This window comes from Filicampus tigris, chromosome 9 (assembly GCF_054856515.1).
Source record: "Filicampus tigris isolate MCC_2025a chromosome 9, RoL_Ftig_1.0, whole genome shotgun sequence".
In the NCBI taxonomy this organism is placed as follows: domain Eukaryota; kingdom Metazoa; phylum Chordata; class Actinopteri; order Syngnathiformes; family Syngnathidae; genus Filicampus; species Filicampus tigris.
Genome location: NC_141225.1, coordinates 23,866,431 through 23,893,049, shown reverse-complemented (window position 1 = coordinate 23,893,049; position 26,619 = coordinate 23,866,431). Strand labels below are relative to the sequence as shown.

General features: G+C 43.2%; 1 protein-coding gene across 5 annotated transcripts in view; it reads right to left on the bottom strand.

The window, feature by feature from the left end:
* The window catches only part of prickle2b (prickle homolog 2b), a 76,239-nt gene that overhangs the window by 10,863 nt on the left and 38,757 nt on the right, over positions 1-26,619 (bottom strand). For 2 of the 5 annotated variants that reach the window (XM_086041169.1, XM_086041171.1), the window contains exon 3: positions 1,012-1,195. In XM_086041169.1, coding sequence (XP_085897295.1) covers positions 1,012-1,195 — 184 coding nt within the window. Of the gene's footprint in view, positions 1-1,011; positions 1,196-7,269; positions 7,881-9,046; positions 9,511-26,619 lie in introns of those variants that run through there. The other 3 variants (XM_086041170.1, XM_086041172.1, XM_086041168.1) reach the window with 3 other exon arrangements.

The window sequence follows — 26,619 nt, the reverse complement described above, 5'->3', positions numbered from 1 at the left end:
CTCGGCAACGGCCATAAAGTTTCTTTGAGAGGAAGACCGAGTTGACGGCGGACACTGAGACACAACATCGGTATTCACACTGCCGCTCAGTGATCTCCCCAAAACGAACGCCGTCGTGTATTGCAGCTGAGGTTCGGATACTTTCTCCCTTCTGTGCTGTCTAGACATGAATCCACATCGAAGAAAGCAGGTTGTTCCCCACATATTCCTTAGAATAATCGATAATCACAGCCCTCGTCTGCATTTTCTGAGACGTGATTTAACAGCGTTGCTGGCTAACTGCTCGCTACAACTAGCTCATGAAAGAAGAAACCTAAACCAACTTGATTTAATCCGCAAAAGGACAGCCAAACGTCCCACGTCAGACCCACACTGCTCTGTCATTCTTATTCACGAGTGTCATCATCACCCAACGAGCAACACAAAGTGTTGAACATGAGTCGAAAGCTCCGGCTCCACGTTGCGTCACACTCCCCGAGACATGAACCTAATTGACTTCAAGCTTGGCCACGAGACCCCGCAGGAGGGGACTGAAAAAAAAAAAAAAAAAGAGCCGCTCAGGGTGAAAACCGAGCGCTTTGTATCGACCACTTGGGTCTCCCGACGCTCGTCAACAAAAACAAAGTGGCTTCCATAAACACTCCTTTCGGCCAATGAAGCCGGAAAACACCCTCCTAATGAGTAATCGGGCTGTTGAAGGCGTTTGCGTATCGCACACTTAGCTTAGCTGCAAGGCCTGATGAAACGTCGTGTCAACATGTTTGCAGGCAGAATGGATTGGGAGATCATTTGCAATCCTTGTTATCCTCGAGCCTGCGGGCTCAGCGAGCAAAACTGAGGCGGAGCTATCATATCATGGAAAACTCATTGTGTTAAATTGTATACTGTATGATTTCACAACGCATCTTGGGCTGGTTCAGCCTTTGCAAAGATAACGATTGATCATCGGTATGAATTCGTGTCGTGTGTACGTGTACGCGTACGTGTAAGGCGTGTTCTGCTGCGTTGCACCTGTTCGGGTTTGAGTCCCGGCGGCACCCATGCGTACTCCTCCAGGGCACATCCGGAGTCATCGTCCGAAGTCGAGTTCCTCTGGAAGTCGTACATCAGCTTGGTGACCGTCTTCTCCATTTCCACAGGCATGGCGGTCACTGCATGCTCCTCCCGCCGACACTTACAATGCACACAGATCTTCCTGTCGTTGGGGGGGGGGGGGGGGGAAGAAGGGTAACTACCTTGAAATGGTGGCATTGGGCAAACTACAAAAGCACAGCTAATGTTGGATGTCAAAATAAGAGCCGGCGGCCACGTGATCTTTAATTTACGCAGCTCCGATTTGTGGGGTGGAAACATTTTTCATTTGAGCTCAGCGATTCAGAGAGAACACCATGAGCGTGGAAACATACTCTTCAATAAATCACCATTAGGAGGATTTCATCAAAAACAAGCAGATACATTCTCGTTGATTTTCTAGGCCCATGTTTGAAAAAGGGTCTTAAATCACCAAAGGAAAAAAAAAAAAAGAGCCACATTTTTACAGGCTGTTTTTATAGAAGGAATCCATGTGTGAAAAATATCTAATCACCCCACCTACTTGGTGGTAAGCACAACGAGGCCCCATTGATAAGTCTGTAAATAGCCTTTGACTTTTTCTTAAAACCAGATGGGGTCTTTACACATAAGGGGCGTAAACTCCTCTTAGGTCAAAGGTCAGGCCTCCCACAGCACACTCACAGTAAAAAAAAGTGGAGGCCGTGCATCGTGCATACGATGCTTAACCACCCTCAGAGGAACCAAGAACAAGGAATAATATCAGCGATCATACAAAGCAGAATTGTGGACACGTGCACACGATTAGCATTTGATTAGCATTTGATATCAGCCGCTAGCAGTTTAGTTAGCCAAACTGTAAAACGGGGTCAATGTGTACGATTTGAAGTTGGATGGATTACCAGATCATTATTAGATTCTACCAAGCCACACAGTTAAGTTCAATTTGCCAGGATAATGGTAAACCCTGATGTCATTTACACCGAAGAAGTGTATGCGCGGAACACATTTAAGGTTGATTCATTCAAGAAAAGAAAAACAACACATTTTCCAGAAGGTCTCAATAACTCCGGATGCTTTGCTTGCGCAAGGCGGCGCTTAGTTGACACTGCTGTTTATCGACAAAACACACGAGCTAATATAGCATTTAACATCCCGTGACACTTTTTTTTTTGTGGAAACACAAGGGTTGAAAACATTGCTTTTGGGGACTCTTCACAAAACGGAAACAAAAAAGTGACTGAGCGAGACTGTCAAACTTCGAAGCGACTTACTGCCTAGAATGGTGTTAAGATGAAAGCGATCCGCTTTTAACTGTCACTCATCGGGAGCCGGAACAAGTCGTGGATTCGGGCAAGGAAAACAACCGTACGAGCCACCTTCAAAAGGGGGACGAGGTGCAGACTGTACATCCAGATTGCCTTCGTCCTTGACGGCCCCCTCAGGCAGCAAAAACAGGGAGACAATCTCATTACCCTCCCAGACGGACGCCGACTTGACTGACTGAAAGGGGAGCTCAGACGCACCGCGCACTGTTTGAAACACCGACAGCGCGGGTGGTCAACGATGAGAAAAGCGTCCAAAGCGTAGTCATAAGTGCGACAATCTTTTGAGCAAAACATCGTTTGCCTTCACTCTGATGGATGCCTTTGATAGAGCTTCAAGAGGTTTGATTTGATCGCCGCCGTCCGCTCAAATCAAAGCGTCGCCGTGACATTTCGCGACTTGTCATGTGGCATGTGAAGCATACAGTCAGGTCAAAAGTTGGAGGAGTTCTCCCTCATCGTTTGTAATCCCTACCCAGCTATTACTGTCATTTTTAGTTTTCGACAGCACTTGTGAGCAGAGAGGCTCGAGTGCTGCGAGGCCAACGTGGAAGGGCAAAGCCACAAAATACACCAAATGACCCCATACATGAGTGAACCACAAAATTGTCAACCGGGCCTTCTGCTGTCAATACTTGTGCACGTGATTTAAAAAAAAAAAAAAAAAAAAAAAAGGCAAACTCAAACTTGAAAAGTTGCAAATTTGCCAAGGCGGCATAATGCTGTCATTCAGAGCAAGCCGACTTTCCTTCTTCTCATCATTTGTAATTTAACACAACTTAGCCGCAACAGAAAAAGAGCACGGATCTATACAAGAATAAGAGAGGGATTGAAATGACAAGATAAAGCGCCAAATGCGAGGACCAAAGAACAAGTCAGCCAGTCTGACAGCATGTCAAGTGGTCAGCTGTTTCTATTTCTGTCCTGGGGTCTCGGGCATATACAAATAGCCTTGCCGGGACCCTCAAGCAAAGCATTTCACGCTGCATTCCTACTTGGGGGACACATCTCAGGGTCCTGCCCCACGAGGTTTGACCTACCATTTACCATTTACATATCCCCAAAAAAAAAGAGCGGCAACATCTTGTATTTGGAAACATAACTAATTAATCGCAAAATTAATCGCAACATTTTACATAATTCATAAAGATTAATCAGATTCTTTCCACTACAATTTTTTTTTTACGAAGCTTGGAACCAATATTTACTTGACTATAATCTTGGAATTAATGTGGAGAAAAAAAAAAAAAAAAAGTGTATTTCGACTCAAAGACTGTTCTAATAGCTTTCTTTGATCCTTGAAGATGATCTTTTCCTGTCAAATGTCAAATGTTGAACTCTACGCCAAAGACGTACAACTAATATGGTATTTGAATTTGGCTTTGCAAAGTGCGCAAATTATTTTTGGATTTCTCCAGTGAGCCGTCGAGCAATTCTTTAAGTCAAACTACGTAAAAGTCCGCCTTTGCGACCGTGACTCTCCTCGCAGTTTGGCTGCACGACTGAGCAGAGGTCAGCTGCTACAGGAAGTAAATAAAACGGAGTTAACTGAGTGCATTTTTTTTAGTGCCTTATAAAATTTTTATCTTCATATCTTCATATCTTCACCACAAATAATGTTACTCTGTTCAACTACTCCAGCGATGAATAGTAACAGGCAGACCAATGAAATGGTCTTCCACTAAATGTCAGAAAGCACACCGTTAACCTCTTTTGGTGACATTTTTGTATGGCGGTTTTGCGTGAGATTTACTTTATAACTTAAAATAAGTGCCTTGGCGCAGTAACAGTTTGGAAAAGACTGCTCGAGAAGATCAGGAACTTATAGCACTGGACATCCGAATTTCCTTTACAACACTCAGTGGACTAAAGCACGGTTTTAGATGGTGGGAAATGACATGACTTTTTCCATCCACGTCTCAACCCTGTGACAAAACCTACAAATTTGTCCAAATGAAAAGGGGAGCAAATTGTAATTTGGACATCAATTGCGTGAGTTTTCCTTAATCGCGGCGTATCTAGGAGGGAAAGGTGACTTTTCTTCTTCGGCCACTAAAGCCCGCCTCCAGGTCCAGATGTTTGATAACCATCCTCCAGAATTTCACCTGGCAAACATCTCCTCACCGCATGAGTCCTGGCAGAGATCCTGTCAGTCTGTTGAGGCAGGCTGAAGCCCCCTTTCGCACCCCCACCCGCCCCCCCTTCTGTCCTTATGATTTACAACAGGCTTGGCGCACATGCTGGGATTTCCCCTCCGCTGAAACCTTATACCAGAGCTTCCTCTTGTAATCTGCATGATTTCAATTAGCAAAGATTTGGGGACTCTACGAATAGAAAGGCAAGCACATCCCTGACACATCCTAAATGACGAGTGTGAGGTCAAGTGAAGAAGGCAAAAAAAAAAAAAAAAAGGCTTGTTTTCACTTTTAAATATGAATGGAAGTATTTGCCTCCTGGGAGGATGTTAAAACACAGTCCTGGCGATTCATGCGGTGTGGATGACATTCGCAGAGTTTTTGAATTTTCATGGCACATGACACATTGCATTGGAAGGAATTTCAATCAGCACGCTAAGAGTTTCATTCAAAATCCCCAGGCCCGTGCTTGCATGTTCAAACTTAAACTTGCCATTTGGAACTCTTCGCCCGCACTGATTGTCGACGCAGGACGTGACACGGGGGTGACACGGGGGGGGTCACGTGACACATGACCATTCGCAAGGGGGAGTCACTGAAGGGGTTTGTCTGCTCTCCAAAAAAAAACTGCACCTTTTCACAAACACTTGGGTGACACTCGGAAAGAAAAAAAAGACACCGCGATGACAACAGGGAAGACAACGGCAGGTGAAAGAAAGGGAAAGACGGCAACGGCCGCGTGTTCCGCAGGTCAGCGAGAGTGTTAAGCGAGCTTTGGCTGTTGGCGGTGCGCGATCAACGGACCGCACGTTTTTTTGGTACAAAACAAATGCAAACCACCCCCCTGAAGTGGAGACCATCGGGTATAAAACGGACATCAAACGTTACCTTGGGGTTCTCGGCGGCAATCGAAAGGTTGCCGGCGAACCTCTCCCGCTCCTTGTATCTTTCATAAACAAACACTGACACTAACTACCAGAAGACAGCACATTCTCAGGCGAACTATTTAAACGGATGCCGGAAAGATCGTCACACAGCCGCCATTTTCTGCCACATGCGGAAGAAGGTCTGTCCTCTCCAAAGCAATCCCGATTTTGATACTGCCCTAATCACGCCCAGGTGGGAGCGTAGCACAACCTGAAGTATGTGTTGGCGTCTTTCTACGTGTGACTCCACGGACGTAACTGCTTTCATCTGGAAAGTGTGCAAGGGTGCAGATGGATGGGAAGATCCAAAGCCAGGAGGAAGGTCAACCGCCACACGACGGCCCAGCTCAAGTCATTCCTCTAATCGTGTGTGTGCCCAAGTGGCCTAATGGAACAGGTGACGATGATGACTCTTGGTAAATGACCAGCCAATGGAGGTTTACATGATCTATGCGGTAACTTCATGCTTGTAACCTCGTCTGACCGGGTTCTACAAATAGCGCTGGGTCGTACCTGAAAACCTGGCAACATAGGAATCCAATATTAAACTGAGGTTTGTCCGGGTGGGGGGACTGCAACAGAAAAAGGTTAACTTTTGAGAACACCAGTGGCTCTCTCTTTTTTTCTTTTTTTCAAAAAAAAAAAAAAAAAAAAAAGTTTGATAGCGTTGAAGAAATCACATTCATTACGTCTACCCCAAAAAAATGCAGTCTAGTGGGACCTTATGGTGCTAAATCTTGGAAAATGGGTTTTGACCTATTTAGCGCAAGCTTTTAGAACTGCCCACTCAAGTATTAACAGAGTCTCATTTCACATTGATGCTCAAGCAACTCCCCCCATAAGCTGTTTTTTCCATATCATGCTAGATGATCGGATGAAAATTGCAGATTTTACTGGCAGCTCTGCACTCAAGCAACAGCCTGATGACAAGAGAAGAGCTGAGCGAACACAGCCTACGTACTGCGTGCGCGCACCACCGCCAAGCCTTTTGCTTTTGTTTTCACTGGAAAAACGGATAGAAAAGAAGCAAATCTTTCCCCTTGAATGCGCTTTCGTTGAGCCCGACATTTTTGTTGACTCTTTTGAAGAGATCTCGCTGGAATTTTTCACAGTCTTTTTGCAAATAACTTCTGTGCAAGAACACAAGGTCGTGTATTTATTTACCTGTCCTGGGATCCATGTGAACATCAGATCCCTTCGGATTGAGTCACACTTAAACAGGACTGGAGGTGCTCCAGACAAGAATCAGGCGAGACAAGTTTTCCATTAGTGGCCAATTAGTGTGAGCCAGATGCAACGGGGTCCCCAAAGCCAGTGATTATGCTACCATCCACCTGTCATAACTTATTATCGAGAGACACAGTCCCGTCCTCTAGCTAGTCTTGCCCCGGGACAACAGTCTAAACAAGATGAGGGAAAACATTAAGGATACTTTGACATTCGAACCAAAACAGCCAGCCCCGATTATTTCAGATGTAAAGCTCATTAGACTCGTGGTCAAAAGAACATGTCATTTCGACAACTTCAATAACCACCCTGGCTCAACTGAGAGTGAGCAAAATAGTTGTCGCATTTACATAAAAAAAGACAAAGAAAAAAAGAACATTTATATCATGTAAAATAATCTGTCTTTAGCCTATGGCAAAGTTCTGAGTGAGACTCCAAACGGATCGGGCTCTTTCATGACTCTTGTGAGAGTAGGTGATACACAAAAAAACAAAAAACAAAAAAAAAAACAGAACTCTAAGTTGAACTAGGTAGCACAATTTAGCTTGGTATGCATTTTTCTTGTTGATCAATTATTAATCAAAAATAAATATAACAAATGTATACCAGTCTTGCAGTCTGTTAGGCACGTTTACGTCCACCGATTGGTCGGAAGAGAGGCATCGTATGTTGAACTGGAATTGAACCACGCCACTCGGCCTGACTCCAGTTGCAGTCAAAGCAGCTGCAGGCATGATCAAATAAGTCCTCAGGTGTAATAAAGGCACCACTGCTTGTATGTAAGACCATTAAAGATAATTTATCTATTGAGGTTGTTGCTCATGAGTTATTCATCCCCAATTAATCACGGGCTCTCAATCACAATTTGAACATTATAAAGCCAAATTTATGCTCCATGACTCCCAACTGCTATACAGCAAATGATAAAAGCACCGCTTGAAGATTGGCCGTCCATTCACTTACTCGCCTCTCCGTTAGCGTGTACAGATTTCACGTGTCCCTTTGACAAAAAGTTCCGAGGGTTGTTGCTTATGTTTTTATAATCACAACTTAATCATGAGTTGTTATTCCAACTGTAACATTTTAAAACAATTCCAAAGTTCCAAAAATGCAGTTGCATTATAATTGAATGATTCACCACCCCGGGCTCCGAAATGAACTAAATTGTTGTTTAAGTTTTCCTAATTACATACCGGAAGACCATGGGTTGTTAAATCTGTTTTTTTGCAAACTGCAACTTATCCAGTGAGACCCTTATCATCATTTATATGATGAAAACCAAATTGCAGTCACAACATGCATGTGTACAGATATATTGTGATACAAAGTATTTGTCATCTACAAAACTCATTCTCTCAACACAACAAGGCAAAAGACTCCGAGGATTTTTTTTTAGTCACAGATACCGTGCACCAGATCACCATTGAGAGCAAACTGCATGACTTATTCATTGAGTGCCAACTTGCTCGATAAAGTGAGAACACTTGAGGTGGGAACAGAGGGAGTCATAGAGGCAGCTTCCAAGGAAACCTCACACCACAACAGGCTTCAGACTCCCTGAAAACCGCCTGCCAGAAACACATGCATCAAACAGAAGCCACTGACTGTGAGGTCCAAAAGTAATGAAACACTTAGGAGGCAAACATCACAGTATATCCACGCCAGCCAGCAGGCGGAGGGGAAAAAGCAATGACCAGAAATGAAAGTCAGTTTCCCTCGCGCCTGGAATAATGCAAGTGTGTCAGTTGAGGGAATTTTGGGGCTGCGGAGTGCAGCAAGCTGCTGAAGCCACATTGTGCGACTCTAGCCAATTCATTCATGTGCAAATCTTGAGATCCGAACAACTCAATTTACTGTTATTAGGTCCTGTCAGTCAGCGTCACTTACAGACGAGACAACAATGGCAAACTATGCTGACACGTGTTGAAATAGATGGAGACAGTAAACCAGATGCAATTTTAAGCCGTTTGTGTTGTTTGGCCAGCAAGCTTCTCCAGTCCATATGGCACAGAGGCTGCACAACAAAAGACGATGTGGCTGCGAGCGAGCGCACGGTAGCTTGACCAGCGCGCTCCAGGGGGATGGGATGAGATGGGGTGGGGTGGGGGGGGGGGGGGGGGGGACATCACCCAGTGAAAACACGTCTACTCGAGGAAAGCTGCAGCTTCAACATTAGGCAAGGATCAAAATGAGTCCTTCAATCATGCTAAAATAACATACTTTTTAGCTAAAGAGCAAAACTCCCGAGGAAAGAATACATGAATCCTGTTACGTTCAATTGGATACGTCTTCCAATTTTCACCGAACGCGCAACCATGTCCAGCCCAAAATGCAAACACGCCCAAAAAAAAAAGAAAAAAAAAGAAAAAGAAAAAGGGCTTACCTTGTTACAAAGTGCGACTGGGTGAAGCCACAGTCCTGAGCTCGCCTCTGAATGCTTTCAAACACGTCTGCCACATCGCACCAACTGGCTTTGCCACAACAGTCCCATGCACTCTCACCCGCTGTCTGGTGCCACTACATCTATCCACGGTGCAAAAAAAAAAAAAAAAAAAACAACACACTCAAAAAAAAGGGGGGGGACAAACACTTTTGTCGGCCCTCTGCGAACACATTCGAGACGTCTGCCTGAGAGGACAGTAAGCGAGGAGCAAACTTGGAGCGCGTGAAAAAGTCCCAATTTGTAACGAGCAGTAAATCCAGAAAAGAGCAAAGATTCCGATTAGCAATTTCCAATTGTGAAAAAGACAACTGCAATATCCTTCATAAGGTTTAGCGGCGTCGGTGGTCTGTTTTAGGAGAACTCTCCGTACGTGGAAGTGCACCGCAGCCACCGGAGCCCCCCACCCTCGCTTAACAGCCCTTTAATCTGGAAACAAACTCAAGCCGGACAAAACGGCGCGGTTACTTCCTGTTTATACCTCCACAATAAAGGTAGATTATGTATTTTATTGTGAACATCTTTATTTGGATCATTTTCACAGCATTAATGTTGTTTACGTTTTAAATGACCATTACGCTCATTTTAAATGAGTTCCAATCTCTGTTCCAGTCTTTTTCTGTTGAGTTGCAATTGTTACTCATAGGTTTTCTCACACATTCCAAAAACATGCTCATTAGGTTAACTGCCTAACTGACTTTTTAAGACACTCATGGAAAATGGCTGTATGAAGGGATGGAAAAACGATATTTTATGACGTTTGAGGCAAAAGTATCCCACTTCCTGCATTTGTCTGTACTTTCGTGAGTTAACTTGACACACACACACGACACATACACATGAAGGACACACACACGCACGCTTTACTTTCGCTCTTGGCTAATATCCCGGTGTGATGTCAGCAAGTTGGTGTAATTAGCGGTGTAAGCAGTGGTGCTCTGAAATAATTTGCATGCGAATCCAACTATTTCCCTGAATCAAATGGCCCAAGGCAAAAGGAAAGAATTTGGGTAGTAAGAGTATCCACAGGGTGCTGACCTGCATGGGGGAATGAGGAGGCAAGTGCCTGTTAACAAAACAGAGCTGTTTAACATAAGAAACAGACATAAGCTGGGAAAAAGGACAAAAAGTGTACTGACCAAGAAAATACAAGTATATAGCCAATGTGTGGGATACGACACTTTGGGGCTTGTTGGGATAAAGCAGGGTACACACATGTACCAATTCACAAAAACGTAACCATTTTTTTGAAATTTTTATTGAGAGACCCCACATACAACTAGGAGAAACCGTCAAGGGTGTGCTTACTGCGCTTTAAGTGTGTGGCGTACTAGAAATGACAAACACACCGGACCACACATTATAATATCTCCACCGACACGCTATTATCGGTTCCCAAATGAGGAGCCTGTCATAGTAATTTGGCTATTGGTATATGCAATATGTATCCCGCCTAACTACATGAGTCTCTTCGCTGTGGATAAAGACAAATAAATGCCAGCTGCAATCACTGCTCAACACGAAAGTTTAGGAAGCAACAATTCTCCTGGCAAAGCTACTCATGCATTAAAAGATTTTATAGACAGCATGGATGATTATTGCAAATAGAGCGATTCAAAACAATTTTCAGTAACATTTTTACAAAATTGCCCAACGTTGCCTCAAGGCGTGCGAAGCCACCCGTGAAGCTGATGTGTTGACTGTTGCTATAGGCAGTCCTCCTACTTTCCTGGCCTTACTCAAATTCTAAGATTTCTGTCCTGGATTCTTCTCTAACATGTGGCTGGCAACACTCACTATGCTCTTACCCTCACCTCATAATTGTGGCCCCTTTAAAAATACGACAACATCAATTACAGCTTAGGCAAACCTCCAGACCTTTCCACAGGCCCAAAGAGCTCAAAGTGCCAGTGTCCTTTGCTTGAAGCAACCACGGAGTTGGTTAGCTAGCTTGGGGTCAGTCATTTTGCCAATGAGTAATTCCATTTTCCCACATAAACCGTTCCCGGAGGTGGATAAAGCATTTCAAGTTGAGCAAAAAGAAAGAATAAAAGCGTAGGGGTAGTCTCGAGGTACATACCACAGATAGTATTGCCTGCAAAAGGAGCCCTGCATGCTTGAGGAGTCTCTGCCTGGTCATTTTAGACAGGGTGCCAAACGGGTTTACGGCATAATCGGCACGATCAAAAGCGCAGGATGTACAATATCATAAATATAATTTACCATAAGAATGTAAGAACGCTGTACCGCTTCACAGCGTCTTATCCAACAAAGACGTTTATTCGAGTAAAGAAATTGATCGAAAGATAACAGTCTGAAAAACCATTCCGATAAATCAGTAACTTTATCTTGATTTGAGATGAAGCCAACATGTCGACGTTGCCTCCTTGGCTTTAAAAAAATATATATTTTTGAAACGCCAGTCTCCTCTCCTTTCATGTGGCAAAGGCTGATGGTTATCACTCGAGAATCAACAGACAAGGCAGCTGGGGCGAACCCCAACAGCTGATAGCTAAGACATGTTGAGAGGAAGGAACGCAGCGTCCTCTCATATTTAGCTTCTCTTGCCATGCCAAGAAACTGTTTCTCATGGAAAGTACTTTAATATTTACACTTCTCCAAATCCGGTCCAGGTCTGCTTGCAATTTCGGTCTATCTTCTTCAGTGTAGTAGCCGAGATGTTTATGGCAACCACCGAGCAAACCGGCTCACATTCCAAAGCAACCTGAACTGTCCAGAGCAATTAAGTGGGTAGTGAGGAGGAAGAATAGAGGTCCTGATAGTTTAATGGTCCTCAGTTGAACCCAAGATAGGGAAAACTGTTGTTTATATTTGCTCGAGCAACTGCTTCCTGTCTGCCTCTAAGCATTTTTTTTTTTTGCCCAAAATAAAAAGGGGTGGCAACAGTGCCAATTGAACTTTTCTAAAATTCGGAGTCGTCAACAATAACATCAATAAAGTAAACCAGCGAACAAAACATCCTCACAGTAATTTCATTTTTCAATTTCTTCAGTTATGTCATTCATTTTTCAAAGAAGAAACAACAATATAATACACGACTACAAATGTTTTCCGGTCTAGAATGAATTGGAGCAGAAAGACAAGACAAAGGCTTATAAAGGAAGACAAAAGACTTAAAAATAAGCATGAAGTGGACAAGTTGTTGGTATTATCTTTCATATACTAGTTTAAACTTTTGCATACCAATGGCTAGCATCCGCTTTCTCTACCAGATACTGAAAATACAGAATTGTAACAGTCTGTGAAAATTGGCTTTCTGGCGGTTGGATGGCGTGGTTTTAAAATAAACAGCTTAACGCTCCTGCTGCCATGACTTATTAGTACCATGGTCCAACTTTTCTCCACAGAAGGCAGATTTATTGAAGCAGCAGGCCGCGGTCTCACTTTAAGCTCCTTTCTGACCATGTTCTGAGCAGATAAGTGACCATTATTCAACCCATGTTGAACATTAACTGGATTAATTCTGCATGGCTGGAGGGGTGAAATTATATTCATCAAAAGAGAGGGAAATAACGAGGAAATGAGGAGCGCAATCTGAACAAGCTAATTGAGTTGGTTAAAATACAAACCGGAGTCTTGCCATGGTGCAGAGGCCTGCACAAGCCATTAAGTCGCAGCGGGAATATTCAGGGAAAAAGGAGACGCGGGAGAAAGAAGTAATCTGGACAGTTCGTTTCCAGCGTTAGGAGCCAGGGCAAGGAGGTGACCTTGTGGCATGTTTACTCAAGGGGACTTGATCCAGTTCAGACCCTCAAGGCGCACTAGCATGAAGGAAAAAAACAGCCCTGGAGCCTCCACCTCGGTACATCCATCAGAACATCAAGCTCCCATGCAGACAGCTCCCTCCTGGGCGTCAAAGCTCAATTTCAAGCTTGCTGTGCCCAACCACTGCTTCTGCCTTGTCAATGAAATTTTCCCAGTTGTACTCTTCCCTCGGACCCAAAAAGCAAAGCGCAACTAGGTCACATTGTGTTCAGAAAGGGAAAATGCTTGTAAACACTGTAGGAATTTGATCATTGAAGCAGCGGGATGTGAGGAATGACTGAGAGGGAACAATAAGTGGGGGAAAAAAAGGAGTTTTGAGAATTTAAAAAAAAAAAAAAAAAAAAAAAAGCTAATAACAGTCCCCTCTGAGAGCTATCATATACACGTCACTTTCTTTTTCATAAAGCCACAGTATAATAAATGAATCACCCACATGCTGAGCTTGAACGCTTATCAAGCCTTTTATCTGACTCACTGCACTCAGTCAGCCTTCATTGACATGAGTCATCCTCACCTTGTCAGCATGACCGGCCGATGTGGGTGTCAAATCTCTGATTCGCAATTTCCATCCAATGCAAAAACTTTTACTTTTTATATCACATATCTGAAGCTTTTATATAACTTCATAATCAAAGCGCAGCAATATTTCTCTTTTTCCTTCAGAATGTATTGTTTTGGATCATGTGCATGTGAACTAACATTATTGCTTTAACATAAAAAAAAAGCAACAGTTGCATGCAGTACAACTAAAGGAATAGTGAAATATATTATTGAGGAAGGTGAAGTCTGTTTGGCTTGAGGCAAGTGGGACCCACAGGAACTTTTTCAGGTGCATCAACATGACACTGCTGATGTGAACTGACGCCTTCCATTTGGAATGCATTTCAACTGATGGAATAGAAAGATTCCATCAGCACACCATTAACTCCCATCATGAGACCAATCGAGCAACTTTCAAAATCAACCACCGATTTTAAATCATAGCTATTGCATTTTTCAAGTCCAAATGAATTTACACGATACAGAGTCCGGACACTGGATTCAAAGTACAAGATTTCTGTCACCCGCCTCTGATTTGATGAATGAATAAGCGAAAAGATAAAAGGAACTTCCCACCCATGCTTGGATAGCCTATTCGGTGAAATATTTTCCTTCTTTCCTCAATGTGCGATTACTTTACAAATTGAATGGCACAAAACCACACGGTGTGGATTATTGTTATGGTTTAAGGCAACGATGCTTTCTCAATCCCGCCCTCAGGTGATGATTGCTACCGTACAGCAGCAACTTCCATTGGGATATAAAAACACATACATTTGACTGATAAACTACCAGTTTTGTGGGGACGTGTTTTAAAAGTCATGTCATCTGGAAACATTGGCTTGAGCAGATTCTCAAGCCAGTGGGAAAACCGGCTAATTCTTTGTAGATTTGAATTCTCTAAAAGGCGGCCTATCAGATGTATGACACATTTTTGTCAATTGAACCGCTTTAGATTAAGAAGCCTTGATTAGACTGGTCTGGAACTAGACTTCTTTTTTTGTGTGTTTTTGTCAATATTACAATACAACACAATTTCATTGAACGAAAGCCAGGGTCGAAAGTCACTGGCAGCGTTGTGGTTTGCTCGCCTTATTTCCGTGCAGGCATGATGTGTTCTGTTCTGGTGTTGTCCGTGCCTGTTCTCAGTGACAGTGTGAATGGTGGTTTGTCTGTATGTGCGCTGTACTTGCCTAGCGACCAGTCTACCTTTTGCCCCAAAGCTTTTGAATTGTGGTTCATCAGGATTATTTGGGGCACCAAATACATGAAATGGGCCTGGACGAAAACAAAGAATTTTAGTAGGACCTTGCGAGGAAATCACTGCAATCAAAATATTTTTGTAACTCTCAATAAGACTTGTGCAGCTGTTGAGATGATCATCTTTCTCACTTTCATTTTATTCCAGTGATCATTTTTTTAAAACCGAGAGGAACCAATCATTTTAATGCATGGAGTACTTTGTATTGTTGTTTTCGCTTGAAATGAATTCACATTAAGTAAACAAACAGTCACTGTGCCAACTCTTGACTAGTCAGTCACATCCACACAATTGAGTGCGGCTCACTCCGGACCATCGAGCAACGCTCAATCAGGTTAAGGGTGGCTGCTACTAATGTCAGCTGCGTAAAAAGCTCTGAGTTGAGCAGATCCTCGAATTTAACAGGCATACAAATCCATATTCGCAAATGTTTGGTTCTTTAAATGCTGGGAGGTCTCGCGTAGGTTCGCTTTACCTTCAGGACTCATCCGGTTTTTCCAGCGAAGTGAGATATCCATCTCCTAGCCTTACTGTGTTTACATGCAGCCGGACTCTTGAGAAAGGAAGTCAACGAGTTGTGCTGAAGGAAAAAGATGATCTCGGGAAAGAATTACACCACAGACTAAATAAGGGATACCATATAATCATCTCATATCGGATTTTAAACTAAGCTTGCCAATTAAGGTAATGCTTATTAGTAGAGATAGACCGATATGTTTTTTTTCCAGGGCCGATACCGATTAGTAGTAGTCAAGGAGGCCGATAACTGCGATAAAAAATAATCAATAATCAAAATAATAAAAAAAAAAAAAGACGTACATTTTGTTGAAAGGTCTTCAAGCATATGTTTATTGAACAATTCTTCAGATTTGCATAATGTTGATTTTTTTTTTTTCCTCGGCCGACAATCAGTCTATCCCTAGTTATTAGGTCCACATACATAGACACTGAGCATTTCTGCTGCAAATGGCCTAAAGCTCTCTGCAGTAATCAGCCAATAAAGAAAAAGTATTTATCAGGTCACGCCTCAAGTCTGTCACAGCGAGGAAATTTCAATTTCTCTCCCAATCCATAACCTCCACAGCCCACTGAAGACCCCGTGAGGCGACGGCTCCGCTGACTCTATTGATGAGCAAGGCCAGCGAGAAAATTGCTTGTTGCCAGTCACGCTGTTTGGATCAACAACATTAGCAGATGACAGAGGCTTAAGCACCCAAACTGATTTGATTGAATCACTTCAGGATGAATCAGTAGGCCTTTTTACACGCATTTTGTCGAATGGATGGATTAGAGATTTTTTCCCCAGATTTACCCCCCCCCATGTTTCCGTTCCGTGTGAAAGGTAGTGATGCGGGAGAAAGCTGGGAAATCAACAGCTGTGCTGGGTGGTGCAAATGGCTCAGCTTGTAGGGGTACAGTAGGATTGAGTGCTGATTGCACAAGCTACGGTCGAGTGACTGGACTCTAGTCACTGATGGAACCTTTGAGGTTCCATGCCTCTGAGGTCACAATTTGAAATTCAACCACATTTGAGAGGAAAAACAAATGATGACGCAAGTTGTACCACATATTGCACAAGAACTGAGCGTACCTCACAATTTCATTTGAGGGAGCATCAGGGGATTAGAAGGATGCATGTTCTTTATTTGTCCCAGTCTTTTAAGCGCATCTTCAAAAGCGGTGCTGAGAGAAAAATGGGAGATGGGAAGAAAAAAAAAAAAAGGTGGATGCACCAAAATCACTCTTTTTTTTTTCTCTCTATACAGAGCACAAGAACCTACATTTTCAAACTCGCCGATACCAAATACAGATACTTCATGCCGTTACGTCTTGCAGTTGTGGACATTTCTTGAACATGGCACACATTTCTCACCAATATAACCCTTTCTAGTGGAACAACTTGCCATTGCTGACATGTTAACATCTCATGGTGTTTTTCTGACAATCTTTCCACACATTCCCCTCAAATGTAGCCGGCAACAGACGGCATTTCAGTTCGAAAAATCCTCAAATAAAACTGTGGAATAACAACTGAAGTCATACATTATGACATGATCACTTACTCTGCTTTTTTTTTGTTGTTTTTTTCCTGAAGGATGAGAAGCTTTTCTGGGATTATCTGATGTATACTGTAGCCCACATTAGTCTGATAAATGCACACGTCCCCGGGAGGTTGGCGCTCATTTGCTGGATGGCCTGCGGCTACTTCCGTTGCAGCACACGCAGAGTTCATCATCGTTTTGCAGAGCGTAATTTGCAGTCCGCTGTAGTGTTGACATCCGTGTTTTTTATTAAAGTATTGCCACATGGCTGACATGGCTCTGTCAGGAAGCTCAAGTGAAACTGATGTCATACTCAAGTATCAAAGCATTTCCATGAGTACGGAGATAAAGTCTCGGCGCTGATACACGTATTTAAAGCAGTAATCTTTCATATTCCGTCCAAATTCTGATTCAAGTCTAACATCCTGCATCCCAAACAGTCGTTCAGTCAGTGGCTCTTTAAATGTGAGCCTTCTTATGGGAGCTAGTACCATCTGCACCAATCTTACAGTGGCTCCTCTAAGTTCCCTTTTTAAGGCATGGCCCATTAGGAGCCGCTGAAAGAGAGCTGGGACGGGAGAGAGTAAATCACCTCGGCCCGATGCTGTTTACAGACCCGGCTGGCTGCTTGGGCTGCTGTTTATTTGAACTGTGAACCTCCGTGTGCAGGCTGTGTGAAAGGAAAAGTGTGTCCAAAAGAGAGAAAGACAGAGCATGTGTATTGCAGGGCAGAGAAAGCGAGCGAGGAGAGAGACGGAGAGAGAGAGAGAGAGAGAGAGAGAGAGAGTCCACACAAAACCCAGTGTCTCGCCCTCCAGTTTCTTTGGCACATTTCACAGCGTATTCATTTGCCCCGCGGGCTCCTGGCGTTCCTCTGCTTCTCCAAGCCACAAACGGGCCTCTGTGCAGGCCGCTCAAAAACAGACTTCTTACACCCGCCGTGGCTCTCCAGACACAATGAGGTCCTTCTGCTGACCCTCACATGACATCACACCCTCATTCGTACAAACAATAATGCCGAACTCGAATGCACACGCGCGCAAGAGCGGCTGAATGTCCAAATTTGTGTTGCTGAAGATGACCAATCCGAACCAGCTCTGAGGTGAGAGAGACACACATAGGCACACGCACACACGTCGTGTGAAAAGGGTGCGGTCAATGTGGGATCAGCTCAAACATTGACGGTTCAATGGTTTAGGGATAAGAGGAAGAACGATGCAGATTGTGGCAGTAGAAGAGCAGAGAGGAAATGGGAAAGGCAGCGAATGGACACACCGAGGAGATAAACACACTCATGTGTGAATCCAAATGCACGGCGCTCACACACATAACAGAACTGGGACGTGGAGAAAAGTGTTGCAACGCAACATTTTCCAGGTTCGTTAGCAAGAAAGAGGTTTCAACAAGAAGGCCAATGTGCAATACAAAGGAGTGACACTGCGATATTTAGTGTAGAGGAAGAATGAAGACTTGATTTAGTAAATGTAACACTATATCCACAAACAAAATCGACTGCCATGTGGAAACACTAATGCTATGGTTGGAGGAGACACGCGTGTTTAAAGTCAACATTTGTTGAAAAGCGTCTCACGTAAACAGCCCTTCAGAATTATTCCAAAGTGCTCCTTGAATCTCACAGATATGGAAATGCACTAGTTGACAAGCGCGGTCTACTAGAACTACACTACAAAATTCCATTTCTAGCTCTTCACCAGCAGCACTTGTAGTCTACTAGCGCATGGATTTGCCACACGAGGAACATGTTGTCATACTAGTACGCAGAAATGTGCGAGTAATGGAAAGCAGTTGTGGTAAAAACGTTCAGACACGGTTGCCTGGTTACAACAAGGCATTGTGATTACGGTAACCCTTTCATGCAAAGTGGTCACTACAGTGGACAGCTATTTAAAAGTTGCTTTCGCCTATATTCATCAATCTAAAAAATATATTTATATTTTAAATAACATTAAATCATAATTAATGCATGAAAGGGTTAAAAATATTTTTTTTAATTTTTGATTAATTAATATAGGTGAAAGCAACTTTTAAATAGCTGTCCACTGTAGTGACCACTTTGCATGAAATGGTCAATATTACATTTGTGGAATATGAGTTGAATCGACTGAAGATGGCATCAAAGTTGCTCAAGGCTCAGGTAACGACCAATCGTGGCTCAGCTTCAGAAAACAGGTGAGCCGTGATTGGTCGTTATCTGAGCCCTGAGCAACTGTGATGTCACACTCGGTCGACGGAAGTGACAAAATGGCCGCCCCAAAATGTCTGTGTTGACTTCCCATTTAATGAAGTCACTTTAATTGAGCATGGTGCTTATTGTCTAGTTCTGGACTTAAAAATGATGTCTGCACTAAAAAATGTAAACTGGGTCTTCCGTGGATAAGTATTTATGCACAGACTGACTTAAAAAAAAACAGATTGACAGCGTTGAAAATGAATGCCAGTTTCATTTTGCAAAAAAAAAAAATGGACCATTTGACCACAGCGGTCCTCTAAGGTAGAGTTCAAGAATATCAAATAAATGCTCAAATAGCTTTTAAGGCTCGAGTTCCATGTTTTCATTCACAGGGGGGATTCAAACCTTCGACAGCCACAAGGCTGAGTCCAGAACTAATGCCTTTCCCAAAATGAAAAGAAAAGCAGTAACTTAGTTTGAGTTGATGGAATGATACGTTGTTGTTGTCTCATGCCAGCTCAAAAATGTCCAATCTTTTTAAATGACAAGGCTTTTTTTTTTTAATTTTTTTTTTAAATCACTGACTTTTGAGACACGGCACAGATTATTATTTTACTTAAGCCTCGCCTTTCTTGCTGAACTCTGTGTATGTTTTGCGGGCAGTGGCTGCACTTAACTGCAGACGTTTGAGCCAGATAGAAACACCCAGAAACCGTGCAAACAAACAATGATGCCTGCGCGCGTGCCAAGGCCTGATGTATGCAGGCTCAAACGGACACAGCCATTCAAACTTCAAAACTATGCCAGTGTCTTTTTCTAAGCTACCGTTCTTGGAAACCTGTCAGCTACGGGTAACATAACACAGAGCGACGCACTAATCGGTGAAAACGCACCCCTGATACCCGCCGTGTCTAATCTCATCACAGCCCTGCAGCCCGAGTATGTCTGGTGCTTGTTCTGGCTCCTCTCTCGTGTCTGGGACAGCACGGCAGTGACCAAAGTAAACTTTCGACAGGACAAGCCTCTGTGACTGCATATTTGTGTGCCTGTGCATGTCTGCAACACGTGACTGTGCCAGACTTAAAGCAAAGTGGACCCAAACATAATTTTTTTTCAAGAATATGTTGTATGCACGCCCGCTAGTTGAAACAAGGCATTCGGATTAATATTGCGTTTGTGGAATAAGAGTTAATCCACCTGTTTTTAGCCATCTTTGGGGGCGGCCATTTTGTCCCTTCTGTCGACTGAAAATGACATCGCAACTGCTCAGGTAACGACCAATCATGGCTCAGCTTCAGAAAACAGGTGAGCCGTGATTAGTCGTTACCTGAGCCCTGAGGGTCTGTCATATCAGTTTCAGTCGACAGAAGGGACAAAATGGCCGCCCCCTGTGGCGTGATTAATATTTGTAAATGTTTACAATGATGTGTCTAAGGTCACAGAACTACTGATAATATTTTTGCAGTCGTTGTATTATTTACACAAATTGCCTTCGATAATAAAACGCTGTTTCAGCCCATGTATTTATCTGAAATTAACACATGTTATTTATTCAAAATAAAAAGTTTGCTGACTCAGACTGGAAACTAGATAGCATAGCATAATTGTGCCATGCTATGTACCCTGTGTGAATATAAAATGAAGCTCAAGAGTACAACAGAGCTCAGGTATTTGTGCGAAGGCACTGTGTTCCAGTATTGATCTTACTTGATCGCGGCTTACTTTGCATTTAGCAGATGTGTTTGCCCCTGCCCGTCAATGTGAACCTCCAAAGGCCAAATATGCGAGCCTGAGTTAAGAAATAATAAGACAACAAAATGATGTTAATGCATCGAAAAAAAAAAAATTCCAGAGGGATATAGGAATAGATTGATAGACAGTATTTGAGAAGATTTTCTGATGAGACAGCACGCATTTCAGGGTGTAGACAGCACTGGCCACAATATTTGAATCCTTCACATCTGGGACACATTTAGCAGCCATGTGCAATGTATTACATATTTTTTTTGGTAGAAGAAGTCAAGCTCAAGTCTGTAATCTGTTGATGGGAGTTTATTCAGACTATCCATTTTCTGGTCTGTTGTTGCGTCACTGCTCATAAGCACGACAAAGAGCAGACAAAGACTAACTGACAGGTAATAAAATATATATGCCATTGATATAGATTTAATTAATAATAATTACAAATAATAATAACAAGAAGCCAACAGTTTACACATTAACGATGTAGCCGACAAGGTCTGTGCAGCTCTCCTATGAGTAGGAGGCATTATGCTGCTCAAATCCCCAGCGGTAATTGGCTTTTTTAGAGCAGAGGGGTGAAATTCGGCACTCTCCTGGTCGACAGGGTGAGTAAACTTTAGAGATCCTGTGTCGACTGTAGACTGATCATCAATGACAGGAATCCCAGTTAACTTGACATTTCATCAGGTTTTCACCCTTTAATCGTAAAACGGGCTAAGTTAAATTGGGCTAATCGTGTGCAAAGACGAGAGAGGGACAGTTGCTACCCTCTCATGTCAATCATAAACAGCGCACGGATACAAAAATAATCAAGTCAAAATAATATAACGACAAATCGCCATTCCCAAGTTGTTCTCATGTTCCCATCAATAATTAATCTCCTTCCTTGCAATTTTTTTTTTGCCTTATTCAGCAGCATTAATAACGACTAGCATGATTCCAAAACTGCTGGCATCTACCACCAACCCATGACTAGTAGGGGTGTGCCTCTCTCCACAAAAGTGGAGTCCATACGGTTTTCGATATGTTATGTGCGAAACGATTCAAGGATAGCTCGATCTGAAAGTTAAGCGATTCGATTCGGTTCGGCTCAGTGAGATTATGATTCGATTGTCCCAGCTGAGTTGGGGACGGTACGATGCAATAACTGTTTTATTGTAATTTTACACACATTTGAAGAAATTTGTCAGGACTGTAAATGTGCCATTGTTTTCTAAGATATATCTCCCCAATAATAAACGATTCGATATGTAAGTTGATATATTTCAAAGTGTAACCATTTGATTCCGTTCGATTCGACGCACTCGCATCTTTTCCGGTTCAAAACGTTTTTTGTCACACCACTAATGACGAGGGTTATAAATCCTAATAGGCAGCACAAAAACCAACACGAAATAAAACGCAAAATGAATAACCACAATTAGCATGTCCCTAAAAGATGCCCTCCCAAACACAATCTATAAGCCTGAGTTTAAACCTCAAGCCAGCACCCTGCTCGTGACTCATTACTCTGCCAAACGGCTTTCTGGGCAGAGCGCTAACCATGCGGGCGGTGGTGAGCCTACTGGCCAAGCAGCCACTTGTTAGGTCTGGGAGATTAGACCGCCACATGTCTGCCTGGACTCACACGCAGCTCCACCTTGGTCTGACCTTGCGCCAAACCTCCGAGGTTTTCTAAAGATGACCAGTGGAAGGAGTGTATCCGTTTACGTATCCGTATGCACACATGCGTTGGTGATTTGAATGTGTTGAGCCAATCTGCCGCACATGACATGATAAAATTCATCACATTTACAACTTCGCAAGCTCTTTTCAAAGCTTTCTTGACTGAGACATCTTGGAACTGTTACGACGCGCAATGAGAAAGCATCAGCAGCCGATAGAATTGTGTTGAAGCATGTATGGTAGTGGAAAGGGCGCAGTGGTGTTACACTAGAAGAGGATTTCTCTGTGCAAATGAGGGAAATGTATTTGCATGAATGAGTTTGTGAGCAAACTGCAAGAGGAAGACCCGACCGAGATGCAAATATTTCATGACCAAGTACAATTGTGCATGGATGCAGGGAAGAGGTTTGAAAAAGTAGAAAAAGACTCACGATGCCGGTCCAAATAACACAAGCGACGCTTGCCCAAACTGCGGGTCTGGTGTTCAGAGAAAGTTCTGCTTCAATGATTATGTCATGTTCTTCACAACATGATTTTCTTTTTTTTTTCCTCTCAAAATTTCCACAGACTTAATGAGTTACAGCGGCTCTTTAAGTACACGGGCTAGTAAATTTTCGGTGTCTGGAGAAGGAGGAAGGGGGTGTGTGTTACCGTGCCTGGGTTCTGAACTGTCCTACATTCGATTAATGAATTGCCCGAATCTGTTTCCTATCATGACATATGCATGCTTGCGGGTGGGTGGATTCAACCACATGTAGTGCAGCGCGGGGGTGCGGTTCGCTGCCATGACATGGGTCAGATGGAGCACTATATTCATCAGGGCAGTCCCAAACAATCTCCCATGATGCACTTGAGTTCACAGAGGCAACCACTCGTAGTTAAACACACAGGCGGCATCCAGGAAGTAAGTCTGTGTGAATGGGATGTTGTGTGTGGGGGTGTGCGTGTGTGTGTGTGCGTAAAGGTAGAGGAGAGAGTCATCAAAAAGTCACAATTTGGAGGTCATTGTCCAGCTTCAAAGGACATGCCGCCCCCACCCCCATCACACACAAAGTTTTACGATTCAGCTCCTACTCAATAGCAACAGGCACCGGCTTGGATGGAATGACGGATGGACGGATGGAGGGAGGGACAAGAAGGGGGGGGGGGGGAGTTGCGGGGGAGAAAACCAAAACTTTCTCTCGAGCTAACATTGACCCAGTGCAAACAGTGGAGCCTTTCTGACTTGTAGGTGGGGGGCTGGGGGTTCACACCATTGGTCACTTTCACACCTAAATGTCACCGGCATTGGTGTGAGTGTACATGTTTCGAGGTTGCAGCTAAAAAAAAAAATAAAAAACAACAGATACAAGTGAGAAAGTAAGAAGGATGAGCAGAGCGGAGGAAGATGTGAAGACATAACATTTCCGGCTTTATTTAAATTGTCGGACAGCGGGCGTATAAAGATAAGAGCCTCCCATGGCCGGCGACCGGAGCTATCTAATCTGTCGCCGGGCTTTGTCGGAGACTGTGGGAACATTCAGCGGTAGTGTGAAAACCTGTCGCTTTCTTGACAGAAGTCCGAAGTAACTTTATTTATAGGAGGCTTTAAACAATCAGGATTTTGGAGCCCATCACAGATCAAAGATGATGATCAGAAAGTGTAAAAAAAAAACACAATAACCGATCACCGATCCGATCAGAAGATTGACTAATCTGTCTAATCTATTTAAACAATTTGTATTTTTACTATACAGTTTTTTTTACAATACAGTTCCTGGAGCGAATGAGAAGGTGTTTGCTGTCATGTATTATTTTGCGGATCCGATCAATGACATTATTGATCGATCGCGAAATGATCACGCTACAACTGGCTATCAAATTAGCACAACATGCTAAATATCTGCTGGTCCGATCCAGCCAATCGCATCTGTGTAAAGTCTAATTGATGCTGTGTATATTAAACAGAGAACTGCATCATTACTTACAAATAGCAATCATTCTTTAGGTTTAGACTATCAGCTAAATACAACTGAACTGTTTCATACTGTGATGTTTTTTTTTTTTTTTTTTGATTACCTTACGCAAGAAAAGTGAACCGGGCATTATTTTTACTTAAGTGATTTTTTTTTTCTTTTTTAATTACAGTTTTCGTATCCTTATTCATAATGTGCAGTTGAGCCTAACATTGAGGCCGGTAAATGTATGTTTACACGCTAAATTCCAGCACACCTTCGCAGCTGCTGTGTTATGAAGGACGCCTTATTTTCAGTCATTTGTCAATTTTTTTTTTTTCACCAATGAAAACACACAATGTACAGAGCAATTTCAACATGATGACCTGACTGTGTGTGCGAGTGTGTGTGTGCGTGTGTGTGCGCGTGTGAGACGGCTCTATTTGCCCCGTCTCAACAAGGTCTGCGCTAAGCATTTATGAGCTAATTATGGTCTGACCAGGACTGGAAAGCTGGTGATAAGCCCTGTCTTAGGCCCACTCATTAAGGTTACATGTTCTGCTGGGGCTACACACACAGACACACACACACGCGCACACACCACGCGCAAGCGCACCCACATTGACAGACTGGCGTGCGCATACGCACACACACAGTGTGACAGAGTCAAGTCTGTCCTCCCAAACAACAGCAGCAGCACTATTCATAATTAAGAAGCCTTCCAGACCGATGTCTCTGATTTGTGCGTCCGGGAATTCTTATTAGCTGAGAAAAATAGATACTGAAAGTGAAAGCCCCGCATTGTGTGACTTTACTGAAACTCACACGCATGGTTACTGTTTAATATGAATTATGATTTCCATCATGCCCGATTCTAGGCATATACAACCATCTTGTCTCCCTAATTCTCTCCTTCAAATGATTATTCCCCTGCTCAACATACTGTTTGCTCCTGGCCAGTGCAGATGATAACCTCCCATTTCGGTTTATTGACGAAACAGCAGGAGACGTGGGTCAAAAATCATCACAACACAATCCCTTAAGCATCGGAGGGTAAATGAGAGGAAGACTGAAAAAAAAAACAAAACAAAAAAACTCCAAACCTACAAGAGGGAGAAACATGGCAGGCAAAAGCGCAGTTTGTAAAAATAGAGAAGTCAGAGAGCAGTATGTAGGCTGTGCTGGAAAGACAACTTGTTTGGAACTAAACCAATCCCCGCAAGAAGTGTGAAGCCAAAGTACACACGACACACACTTCCACTGAAATGCAAGCAAGTCAGGCCAAGAAAGCTCTACTAACACTCCGCGACCATGTCAACGCTACTAGCATGAGTAGCCTCAAAACTGAGATGCTGGAGCTGCCCAAATGAGTGCATGTACACTGTAGGAGGCATTCTGCCTGCAACTGGACCAGAAAATAATTTTCACATGGACGTTGCGCAAGAGGGAACCTCCCTCAACAGAGCAGCCACAAGCCAAGCGTGAGGATGATCGACAAAGGGACAAATGCACGCTATCGCTTGCTGCTTGCCAGGTTAACGCAACCAAGACAAAAGGACTTTTACATCACTCGAGCTGTAGCGGTATTAGCCTCTAGCCCAACGTCTTCTTTCTCATCAATAAAACGCAGAAATTGGCTGCGCTCGCTTTTACACATTCGGCTCCATCAGCAGAAGAAGTGCCAAGAATCGTTATAAGTCATGCGTAAGCAACATAAACATCACAGCGGGTGAAGAGCAACACACTTCAAAATAAGACGTGTACTTTAAAAAACTGTTGTTGTTTTGTTTTTTTTTCACCATTTGGCTCCCATGCAAACACACGCACAAGCGCTATCTGTCAGCGACTAGCTTGAGTGTTTATCTGAGAGTCTTCTGCTGTGCAAACTACTCCTCAATTCTTGTCACCCACGAAAATCAGTGCAGACTTTATTGTGGCTTAACAGCATTCCATGCAAAAACAAACCAAAACCAGAATTGACTTTCCTCAAATTGAAACGTTTGCCTTTTTCTTGTAGCTTGTGTCAGTTGTCTTTTGAGCAGTACCTGTAAGTTCCGTGTACAAGCAAGAGAAATCTGCCATAGAACCTGTCCCTTGGTCAATTCCTTGTAATTGTGATCATAAAAGTTACGAGTAGATTTAGCTCATGTGATTTGATTGGTCGTTGTTTATGAAAGCTACTTCATAATTTTCTTCTGATCTTCTTCGAACATCAATTTGATGCTGAGTGGGAGTCCCTCCACTGCGATGTGGCCTTAAAGCGGAAATCAACCCAAACACTTTTTTTTTTTTTTTCAAGAATATGTTCCCAGCAGGCCCACTAGTTGAAACAAGGCATTCTGGTTAATATTGCG